The following is a 12,282-nucleotide window of genomic DNA, read 5'->3' as shown; positions in this document are numbered from 1 at the left end:
TTTTTTCTTACGTTCAGCACATTGTTATGGCACACTTGCAAGCCACACTGGATCCTGCTACTCTGATAACTTCTACAAACTTTACTGACACCTGAGGGGAGGGGTAAAGCACAGTCATTATGATTGATACAGTACTAATATAGAACCGTCCAGGGATTATTGGGCAAACTGCCAAGCATATTTTTTATTTTGGCGGGTGGGGGGCTACTGGGGTCTGTGTTTCCAACTTTTAGTATTTGGGTCATTCATCCAGTAATGGCAAAGTATCTGTGTTGGTAGTACTCTTGTGGTTGGCATGTTACTTTATTAGCAGAGTGCTTGTTTACATATGTTAAGTATGGAATATTTAAAAAGTGAAGAGATTTTAAACAATATTATAGAAAACAATGTTTAATGAAGAATTGTGTGAAATAAATTACAGTACCTCCATAGCTGGTTGTGCAATAATTCATACTGTTTTTTTACTCCCTCACATATGTGTTCATCTGCAGGCTGCTGTTTCTGTTTCTTCGTGCCAAATATTACAGGGATGGCCATAGTTACTGTTCATCTCAGGGATGTGAAAGAATCAAGATTCAAGCTAACTTCCAGTCAACAGCTGTCAGTAGCTGCTTGATGAACACTTATCCAAAGTATGCTCAGCAGCCAACTGTTGTGAAGAGAATGCCCACAAAAGCTACAGTTTCCTGTCAAAAATGTGGTGCAGCTCAAGTGAGAAAAGAACACAGAACTGAAACTATGAATGATTAATGTTATGCTCCTGTAGTTGTCCAAGATTTTCCAACTTGATTATGAAAATACTTGCAGAAACAGTTGAATAGGGCAGGATTTAATGGAAGAAAAATAAGGTGGCATAATTGTCTAGTGGACAGGGGAACAGTACATGGAAAGCCAGTGTGGTACAGAAGGCCGGCACGTGGGAGTAGGCCATGTAGGCGGCTGCCTTGGGCACAGCATGGTCTACGGGGTGCCGCTAGGAGCTCCCTCAGCCTGCAGCATTTTTCCCCCGCCCGAGATGGGCAGGGGAGGCAGCCTGAGAGCAAGGCCCCACGCTGCCTCTTTCCCCACCTGAGACTTTCTTGAACCGTGGAAAAGTCGAGGGGGGGCTTTGCACAGTGGGCTCCTCAAGAGAAGCCCTCTGTGCAAACAGGGCCATCAGGCCCTGTTTGGCTTCCCTGTGCCATAGGGAGGTCAAGCAGGGGGTAGGCATTTGCACCTCCGTGTAAACAGGGCTATCTGGCCCTGCTCAGCTTCCCCACACTGCAGGAAAGTCGAGTGGTGTGGATGTTTGCATGGAGGGCTCCTCAAACTGGGCCATTCGGTCCTGCTCAGTTTCCCTGTGCTGCAGGGAGGTCAAGTGGGGGGAGGTGGTGTTTGCATTTGGGTGGGCACTGGGGGCCCTCCCCCACTGGAGGTGTCTCAGCCTTATCTTTCAAGGTGAATGAAAAATGACACAGGAGAACTTGTGCACTGCCTGAGGTCCTTGGAAGAAGGGTGGGATAAAAATGTATTGAAGAGGCCAGAGGGGAAAGAAGTGAGAGAAGAAACCCAAGGAAACCACTGGACTACATTAGGGATAGGCATGAACTAGTTCATGAACCAAAATTCAGTTTTGCTCACCTCCCCATAAGGGGGCAGGGAATGAAACTGACGGGCTAAATTCTGCCAAACATTTAAACCTAACGGTTGGCTGGTGGACTCACCCAGCTGTTAAGCTATTTAATCCTTCCTGAGCATTCTCCTCTCTCTTTCTTCTGGCCCCAGGGAGCCATTACTGAGAGAAAGGTAGAAGAAAAGTCTCTTCCAAGGCAGTCCTCACTCCTTTTTCCTACCCACTGCTTACTGTGGCTGGGGAAAAGGGGGAACTGAATCTACCGGTTCAGTTTGGGTGGGGCCCTTTTGGGTTGCTTCAGGATTTGGTTCAATTACACCCCAAACACTGAACCACTTCTTCAGTATTATCTAAGACTGGCAGCAACTTCCCAGGATCTCAGGCAGAGGTCTTTCACCTCACCTCCTGGTCCTTTCAAATAGAGATGCTGGAGACTGAACCTAGGACTTTCTGCATGCCAAGCAGTTCTACCACCAAACTGCAGCCCCTCCCCACTTACTGGTTTCAATTCTTAGAAATGAATGCTGAAGTTTAGTATGATTGTATTAATTCCTACCATGTGGTCAAAATTCTACCTACCCAAAATGAGCAATAAAACACATAAGTATCACTTTCCTAGCAAACATCGGAAAAAATAGCCATTAGTTGTCCCCTTCTTTGTATACGTTAAATGTAAAATGTTAAAAATTTTCCATGTAGTTATTTGGCATAAATCTCATAGTTTTATATCCAGACTATTGTGTAAAACCATTTATAGTTAACCTCAAAATAGTTATTTAGTAAGGCATGCCAGTGTGTGGCATTTGGAGAATTTACAGATGCACCACTGCGTTCTGTCATGAGAATATGCATAGCAAATAATGGGCATAATACTAGATAATAAGTTTACTTTGGTATTATTGAAATTCATAAGGTTTGAGCATGTAATTGTTTACTTTCATCCCTCTGATATTATTGGGATTAATTTAAAGATTGCATTTGATGTTCAGTAGAACTGGCCAATGTCAGATCCTACCAATAGAGTTAGTTTGATCAATAACTCTGTACTGTCCCAGAAAATAAGAGGTAAATAAAGTTTTTAAGGAAAAGAGGCAGTTTACTGAACCTCAAATAGACCCTTATATCTTTCCATAGAAAAAAAAATTGTGTGTTCTTTGACCAGACAGTAATCTTTGTTTTTTGTTTTATAATGTTCGGTAATACATGCTTTTCCACTTGATTATAAAACTTCTTCAGAATAATAGTTTAAATTACCTTCTTGTTTTAGACTAATTGTACAGATTTCTTACTACTTTTACTTATGTTTTTATTGGTCAGATGGTATTTACCCGTCATCCTCATAAAACCTACCTCCTTGTGGAAATTCAGACCTTGAGCAAAGAAGAGATGCAAAGGAACAAAGAATCTTCTATTTCAGTGAGTATTTTTTGTGTAATCTTTTTGTTGGCTTCAATTTAACTTCATATGATGATACTAATCCACGTTATGTGAGACACCACCCTTGTGTGCTATAAAAGTAAAGCAATATTGTCATGTTGATGTTCTGATGTAGAGGTTTAATATAGTAACATAACATTAGTTCTTGGTCTGCTGCAACTTTTCCATTTGGACACCAGATATGAGGCTAGGAAGTGAAAGTTAGGGTTGTAGAAAAAAATAATTTGGAAATAATCGGATTCGGAAATATATGGGGCCAAAATATTCGGAATACTGTATATTTCGAAATACTGGTATATGGCTATTTCCGAATATACGGCCCCATTATACCCTATGGGCTATTGAAATCAATGGCAAAATAGGGTATATTGGAAGCTTCCTGGAGGGGAAGGGGTTTGAGGGAGAGCCCCCAAAACTGCAGGGAACCCGCAGGAGACTCTTCCCTACGAACCCCCCAAGTCTCAAAAAGATTGGGCCAGGGGTTCCCATTCCAGGGGGCACCTATGGGCCATTGAAATCAATGGCAACATAGGACATAATCAGAGGCTACTGGGAGGGCAGGGGGTTTGAGGGAGAGTCCCCAAAACTGCAGGGAACCTGCAGGGGACTCTCCTCTACAAAACCCCCAAGTCCCAAAAAGATTGGGCCAGGGGGTCCCTGTCTTTGGGCTCCCCAAAAGGCCCATTGCCACCAATGCTGGGGAAAGTCCAATTAGCCACTTCCTCCACTATAATTGCTGTGGGGAAAGTGGCTCTGGCCAGAGGGGGGGGTTGAGGAAGAGGCCCCAAAACTGCAGGGCAGCTTCAGGGGACTCCCCCACATGCAACCCCCCTGGCCCAAAAAGACTGCATCCATGTATGGGCACCCCAAAAGGAACACTGTTCCCAATGGTGAGAAAAAATCTATTAGAGCCATTTCCCCCACTGTAATTATTGTGGGAAAAGTGGCTCTGGGGAGCAGGGGGTTTTGAAGAGAGCCCCCCAAACTGCTGTGCAGCTTCAGGGCACTGTCCCACACAAAACCCATAAGGCCAAAACAAATTGGACCAGGGGATCCAATTCCTGGGGCACCCAAAGCCAAACCTAACTTCACACCAGAGAATCTCTGTAGGATCCAAATGCACTACATCCAGCTATCTACTCAATGAACCCTGCTGGTCTGGAACCAATATAAACGCAGTTGCCAACATCACTGCCACACAAAACACAATCTGCTCAAGGTCTGCTCTGCAGACCTGGCTGCAGCAAACCCAGATGCCAGCTCTCCAGCCCTGCCCCAAACAACGCGGGGAGAGCTGGCCAAGCACAACAGGCATGCTGGTTCTGGGTCTCTCCAGCCTTGCCCCAAACAATGCGGGGAGAGCTGGCCAAGCACAACAAACATGCTGGTTCTGGGTCTCTCACCCAGCTGCCAGCTTTCCTGCCACAGAGCGCGCAATCTACAGATGCCAGCTTTCCAGCCCTGCCCCAAACAACACAGGGAGAGCTGGCCAAGCACAACAAGCATGCTGGTTCTGGGACTCTCACCCAGATGCCAGCTTCTCTGCCACAGAACACGCAATCTACAGGTGCCAGCTCTCCAGCCCTGCCCCAAACAACACAACTTTCAAACAACAGAAGCGGTGGACCACACCTAGCTCCACATCATTCTGTATCTGACACAAAGCAAGAAGCATTTAGACTTACCTTGAGTGATGGATGGTTGGCTGGTCCAGGCTCTTTTGCGTTACCCAGGGTGCACCACAAGGAGGCGAGCCAGAGTTGCATCTCAAATGAGGAAGATCACTGGGAGGGCCTCAGATTGTGCGAGAGGAAGGGAACCATTCCTTCTCTCTCAGTTCAGCAGCAACACACCAGCTATCACTGTCCCATTAGAGGGACCTCAGCATTGGTATGGCTGCTGGCTGCCAGTCATCATCACTGGCACCTCCCTCTTTCTTCCTCCTGCCCCTGAAAAAAAAAAAACTGGGATATCCTGTCTGGGCTGTGGGTGCTATCAGTTACAGTTGAGGGCTGCAATGGCCCTTTCAGTATTATTAGGCATGTGTGAATGGGGACTGGGGAAATTTGGATTTTTTTCAGATTTTAAAGCAGCATTCACTTTTGGTTTGGGAATGGATGAGGGGTAGGGGGTGCACTGCCAATCAATTTGTGAGTGAGTTTTTGGGCTATGTTTAGTGGGAGAGCGTTCTACAACCATCTTCCAAGCGTGGACCAAGAGACGATGCAGGCACAAATAGGTGCTCACTTCATTCACTCTCAAAGTCTACATTCGGGGAGCCGAACAGAGGCAGGTTGACCTTCAGGAAAACCAACTGCTCAACTGTCCAGGGTTGCAGGTGATTGCAGTGTGGGCAGACAATGTCGCCCATATGTGAAAAGACATGCTCGCTCTGCACGCTTGTTGCTGGGCATGAGAGGAACGCCTTGGCCATGGAGGAGAGGGCCAGCCAGACCCCCTCCTTTGCAACCCAGTAGTCCAAAGGAGATGTTTCCTGCAACTCGTTGAGCTCCGAAAGATAGTCCCTTGGAGTGCTGGAAGGCGGCTGTGGAGTGGCCCTACACATAGGTGGAGGGGGAAACTGGGTCCTCCCCCTCCCCTCCACCCTTCTAATCTTCTCATTGGCCTTGCCTGCAGGGCCCCTCTTCTGCTGCCTGTCACTTATGTCACCCTTGGCCACTCTCACACAACCTGAACTGAGAGTGGGGTTTTTTACGAACCTAACTCACTACCCTGAACCAACAGGCGCCCTGACTTCTTTTTAAAAACACTCCCACCAAAACTTGTTTGTTTTTTTGGGTCCCTAGCCTGTCCTTCTTTGGGTTGGGGTAGTAGTCTGGTAAAGTTTAGGAGACTATGTGATCCTGCCTCTACCTGGCTACAGTTTTTAAAAGGCTGCCTTGAGATGAAGGCAATCCTTGTTATATTCTCCTAGTTAAACTTCTCCTAACTAGATCCTGGGACAAATCGGATTTCCTTGCAAACTAGAAATTGGGTGTCCCCTATAACTAGAGAGAAGCTGTGGTTTACCCTATGGAAATCTAAGGATGCACCGTCTTTCAGTGGCTCAAAGCAAGATGCACTGCAACCCTATCTGGCCTAGTTGAATTTTGAAAAAAGATAAAGCCCTAAACTGGATTAATTTTTTTTTAAATTTCAAAAAGCACAATCCCTAAAAACACCCTTATTAGTGGGGCAGCCTATCTAATGGACGTAGCCTAACCAAAAGCACCCTCAGACTCCAAAAATAACTATAAAAACATGAAAGTGACCTAGCCCACGCACCAACCCCCTCACACCAACCAGAGGTAATTAAATATACCAAAATGTGACAGAAAGAAACTTAACTTTTAACCCCCCCCACCCCAAAAAAACCAGAGCCAGGAAAAGGGACAATGGGACAGGAAGGATGCAAAACCAACAGCAACAGATCCAAACAAATCCAACTGAGAAAAGGCCAACAAACTCAACTGTTAAAACATTAACCTTTTTAACAATAAAAGACCTCAGGCCATATCAGTCAACACCCCCCCCCCCCAAAAAAAAAACAGACCCAGAAAAAGGGACAACAGGACAGGATGCAAAACCAACAACGATCCAAACAAATCACTGAGAAAAGGCCAACAAACTCAACTGTTAAAAAACTGACCTTTATAACAATAAAAATTAGGCCAAACAGACCCCCCCCCCCAAGAACCAGAACCAGAAGAGAAAAAGAACAACAGCAGCAACTAATCAAACACAGAATCCTTTTAAAACAGTAAAAAACTTGATTTTTAACAATACAGGAACTTTACCAACCCCTCCCCCTGAAAAAACCTTCACCCTAACCCCAAAAAATCCAAGCCACCCAAATCAGGAAAAGTAAAAGGACACTGCACTTTTAAAAGTCCTCTCACTAAAGTAAGATATAGGCGCATTGGCAACCCCCCCACCTCAGGCCTCCCACCCCCAGCAGAACCCCCCCTAACCCCAAATAAGCTATGCAGTACCCACCCACCGAAATCTGGATAAGTAAAGGGACTCTGAGTCTTTAAAAGTCCTTTTACTTTTATCCTAACTAAAATAAAAACAAGAACCCCAAGACTGTCTTACCTTAGATGTCTTCTCTTCTCCAGGCGGGTCAGGCAAAGCTGAGAGAGAGGAGCAGCAGCTGAGGCCAAGGGCCTGCGCAGCACAATCTCTCTTACACACCAACACAGCAGCAATGGAATGGAGTCCAGCCAGGCAGACTCTTTAAAAAGGTTCTCCGGCCCTACACAGAGCCGTTTTAAAAAATACCACTGCTCTGTTATTGGCCAGAGAACAATGTTTACTTGGATACCTAAGTAAATGAAAGAACAACAATGTTGCTGATGGCTGGGGGATTAGGCTTCCAAAGGTGGGAAAGGAGGCAAGCAGCTTCCCTGAGGCTGCAGAAGCTCCTTTCCCGCCTTTTCTATGGACTTCCGAATACTTCTGAATATTGATATAATTCCTGTAAATTGGATTCGGAAGTATACGACGCTATATGCTTCCGAATCGGGGTATTCAGAGGTCTGTTCGGTTTGGCCGAACCAAATGCACACCCCGAGTGAAAGTATGCAACCATCTTTGGGAATCTGAATTTTAATTAGTATTTATATCCTGTAGCTTAATGCATGGGTTATCATGGACTATAAGAGGCTTGAGCTCTCTTGAGTATAAAGCATGCATTGTAACTAGTATGCATAGTATGATGGAAATTCACCCAGTGAATTCAAATGGGTTTACTTTTAATAATTAGTCTCCTTAATAAACCAAGTTAAAGTGAGCAGACATTTCACTAGAGATAGTGGTGGTCTTCTTTTAGAAAGGCTAAGAAAAAGAATGATTACCTTACTATGAAGGTAATCAGAAGATGGTTGTTGACTTGGCACAGTACACTTTTTAGTGATTTCTGTAATGTAAAGTGAACACGAAAAAGGCCAGATCAAGGTTCTTTGGAGGCCATGGAATTCCCATCAGTAGTGTTTTTGAAGAAGAAGACTAACAGGTAGAAAATCGTTGATTGCCAGAAACACATTGTAGCCATCTGTAAGCCAAATGGGAAAGAACTGCTAGTTACAACAGATTACTGTTGTGGAGAGAAAGGAAAGTATGATTTATGAAGTCTCTCATTTCAGGTCAATGCCATCAAGTTTTCATTCAAAGATGTTGGTATATTCACCATAGTCATTGATGCCTGTGCTGGACAGGTAACAAAAAAAACATTTTTCCCTGAACCAGATATCAAGAAACTAGAAGAATATGTAAAAACTGGAATTCCCCAAAGGTACATGATGCAGCGTAAACCCCTCACCTTCCTAATAGCGGTTTCAGTGAGCATTGCATTTAGACTTTTCTAGTTTGGTTGAAATGTGCAGAGGTGTTTTGTTATAATAGTTTTTAAAACTGTATTTAAGGGACTTGCATTTTTGCTGTGATTTGTTCATTGCATTTCCCTTTATATTTGAAGTTACAGAAGGAAGTTTTATATTCTGTTATAAAAGCGATCAGTGTAAATTTTATTCTTGGATTGTACACTGTCCTGGTTCTTAGAGATCTAAATTCTGTGCAAATAACAGCTGGATTATGCAACATGAATAAATTATGCAAATCACACGTGCATATATTTTCTCATTTTACCTAATCCTGCTTTGTCTAGCCAAATAAAGGGAGTGGGGAAAATTACTAGTGTACTATCTTTTGAATTTTGTTGGTTATTTCTGAGATTTCACCAACCTTTGTATTTTGAATATCAGGTTTTCAGCCATAAGAGTTAGAAAACTGATTCTTAGTGAGACTGTCATGTTTCCAGGACAGAGTTGTCCTGGAAACATGGCATACACACCACCCTGCTTGTATTCACTGATATTATCAGAGCATTTTTATAAACCCAGAGCAAGAATAACTAAGTGAAACACTATATGAATTGAGTGCTGTTTGTATATTTGTTCTTCCATAAGAAGGTGGTGTTAGTAGCTGATTCCTCCTAACCCAGTTTCCATGTTTTGTATTCTATAATACACTAGGAATTCTCTTGTGAAGAGAATTATAACTTTCTGCTACCATCTGTTGAATAATCTGTATCAATAAATTACAGTTTAAAGAACATCTTAGAATATAGAGATGCAGCTCTACCACTTTCTGGTGTTTAACCATAAAACTGTAAACCCTTATTAATCTCCATTTTAGTCATAAAAAAGTTATAGACATTAACATAGGATAAAGTACCTATCTCATCCTGTCAGAACAAAGGTTATACCCTTCTAAATCCATTGGTGTTTAATTCTGCTTGGAAATCTCTGTAAACAGGTCAGATTTGTTATATAACAAACCCAAGGAGGGTATTGATTTACAGTCTTAAAGATTTTATTTTTATTTCCCTGAACTGAATACTTGTCTAAGGTAAACTTGGTAAGCTGTTCAACTTGCTTAGTTACAGGAAATTTGTAACAAACAGTAGTTGTTCCTTTATTTTGAATCAAAAGTCTTCTCTGTTGCCTTTGCAAAAAAAGACTTCTAAGATCCAAAGTTTATGCTGTTTCATAAAGGATTTAAGTAGCACGAGGTTTTTCCCTCAATAGAAATTCATTTCAGTTTATAATGTGTGGGCTTGTATAATACTGGCTATAACAAAAGATGCCTTGACTGAGGAGGCCCAGGCTAGCCTGATCTTGCCAGATCTCAGAAACTAAGAGAGCTAGTGTGGTGTAGTGATTATAATCAGCAGACTCTATTTGGAGAACTTGGTTTGATTCCCCACTCCTTCACATGAAGCTGGCTGAGTGACCTTGGGTTAGCCACAGTTCTCTCAGAGTTTTCTCAGCCCCATCTACCTCACAGGGTGTCTCTTATGGGGAGAGGAAGGGAAAGTGATTGCTCTGAAATTCCTTTGGGTAGAGAAAAGTGGGGCACTAAAAGCAACCTTTTTCTTCTAAGCAGGGTTGGCCCTGGTTGGCACTTGGATGGGAGAATGTTACGCAAAATGTTACGCAGAGGCATGCAATGGCAAATCACCTCTGAATGTCTCTTGCCTTGAAAACGACATCTCTGAATGTCTCTTGCCTTGGCTACGACTTAGTGGCATTTTTCTCCACCACCATAACAAAACACAGCTGTTTTATCGACTTCATAACCACTTTTTTGTTGTTTTTGTGAATAAACACATTTTGAAAGTTTCATAGAAAATCATAATATGAATACCTGTCAGCAAGATCTGGTTCCACAAAATACTTTTGCAAGTATTTCTTTGAGTGGCACTTCTGCTTTTGTAAAGAATTAGACAGTTAAGCTGCAGAAGAAGAAGATGATATTGGATTTATATCCCGCCCTCCACTCCGAAGGGTCTCAGAGCAGCTCACAATCTCCTTTACCTTCCTCCCCATAACAGACACCCTGTGAGGTGGGTGGGGCTGGAGAAGGCTCTCACAGCAGCTGCCCTTTCAAGGACAACCTCTGCCAGAGCTATGACTGACCCAAGGCCATGCTAGCAGATGCAAGTGGAGGAGTGGGGAATCAAACCCGGTTCTCCCAGATAAGAGTCTGCACACTTAACTACTACACCAAACTGGCTCTCCACGGCACAGCTGTATGAATTATGACGTTGCCAATTTACCATTAAGAGAAAGCCTTTGCTAGAAGAAGTTCATATATATAACAAAGAATATTCTCACAATGTCATGACTCTTCAACATGCAATACACTGCTTTGTAAAATTTATCATATTGCTGCATGTGTCTTCAGTCACCAATCTATCGTCTTCATTCTTTCTGTCAGGTCAATAGTTGTATTAAGCTCCAGAGGGGACATTAAAAACCTTAACATTTCCCAAGCCTTAATGACTCTGGGAGCTGCAAAACCAGCATATCTTCAGGACACAGGTTTGTTCTATTTTAAAAATAAAATCACTGAAATAATTTTAAAAGCAATTTTTGGTGCTAATTTTTTTTATTGTTATCCTGATCATTTTCAAGGCAAATTTGGCTGATAGTAGAATTTTGAGAACTGAACTTTGTAATATGAATATTGTTCATCACTAAAGATGTTTTTCTGTTCTGAAGTTTTTTTCTGTTCCAGGGAGCATCAGCTTTCTGGGCTTCAAAGGAAGCTTTAAACCATCTTGGATAAAGCTCTTTACGAGTCCTGCAGGACAGGGCCTAGGTCAGATAGAGAAATATATCCCTTTACAAATGGAAGAATATGGTTGCACCGGAGGGAACACTGTACGACGGAAAGATTTGGAACTTTTAAAGCAGGCTATAAGAACACCGTAAAAATTAAGGTGCAGTTGAGCACTGAAGACAATGTGAACTAACTTATTTATTTTCTGGGATTTGAAAATGTACTATTATCCCAAGTACATCACTTTGCTGTTTGGTTGGATGTACACCTACATTGATGCTTGAATACCAGTTTTTGTGCACCTTTGGATTGTAAAAAATATTAAAGAATTAAAATATTTGTTTTAAAAAAAGTGTTTTGAGAGAAGTATTTCTGATATTGGTATTTTTTTTTTGTGTTCCTGAGAGAACTGTGGAAGGTTCAGCTGTTTTCTGAGTTGATCAGAAGTACATAATTAGGTCTTGAAATATACAAGGTGTTTTCCACTCAAAACACAAGAATATGAAAATTTTTTTAAAATATTGTCTAATATTTTCCTTTATTTGCAAGCTTTCATGTGTAGTTTGCTTACATTAATAGTGCATGTGTGAGCTTGGGATTGATAACAGAAACTTCCTGATCAAGAAAATACATTTTTGAAGCTGTCTAGGTCATGAAGGTTGATGCTATGGTGTTCTCTAGATTTACGTGCTAATACATGAGCTGATTTTCCTTAGCATGAGAAGAAGACAACGACATTGGATTTATATTCCGCCCTCCACTCAGAGTGGCTCACAATCTCCTTTATCTTCCTCCCCCACAACAAACACCCTGTGAGATGGGTGTGGCTGGGGAGGGCTCTCACAGCAGCTGCACTTTCAAGGACAACCTCTGCCAGAGCTATGGCTGACCCAAGGTCATTCCAGCAGGTGCAAGTGGAGGAATGGGGAATCAAACCCGGTTTTCCCAGATAAGAGTCCACACACTTAACCACTACACCAAACTGGCTCTCTTAACTACTACACCAAACTAATATAAATTCAGTGGTACAACTGTACATCTCTGATATATGAAAGCAGTGATATCCCTCAGGATGAATCCTGTTTACATCCTGTTTCGTTAAGGCTGCA

At 42.6% G+C, this 12,282-nt stretch overlaps 1 protein-coding gene across 1 annotated transcript in view; it reads left to right on the top strand.

Annotated features, from left to right (window-relative positions):
* Positions 1-11,525, top strand: part of CEMIP2 (cell migration inducing hyaluronidase 2) — a 67,688-nt gene extending 56,163 nt beyond the window's left edge. Inside the window, exons 20-24 of the mRNA XM_060237461.1 lie at positions 492-711; positions 2,930-3,028; positions 8,194-8,342; positions 10,829-10,932; positions 11,129-11,525. Coding sequence (XP_060093444.1) covers positions 492-711; positions 2,930-3,028; positions 8,194-8,342; positions 10,829-10,932; positions 11,129-11,325 — 769 coding nt within the window. The 3' untranslated portion in view covers positions 11,326-11,525. The remainder of the gene's footprint in view (positions 1-491; positions 712-2,929; positions 3,029-8,193; positions 8,343-10,828; positions 10,933-11,128) is intronic.
* Positions 11,526-12,282: the final 757 nt, after the last annotated feature.

The sequence above is a fragment of the Heteronotia binoei genome, chromosome 4 (assembly GCF_032191835.1).
Source record: "Heteronotia binoei isolate CCM8104 ecotype False Entrance Well chromosome 4, APGP_CSIRO_Hbin_v1, whole genome shotgun sequence".
NCBI classification, from domain to species: domain Eukaryota; kingdom Metazoa; phylum Chordata; class Lepidosauria; order Squamata; family Gekkonidae; genus Heteronotia; species Heteronotia binoei.
The sequence above is the reverse complement of the archived record's forward strand: the minus strand, read 5'-3'. Positions and strand labels throughout refer to the sequence as shown.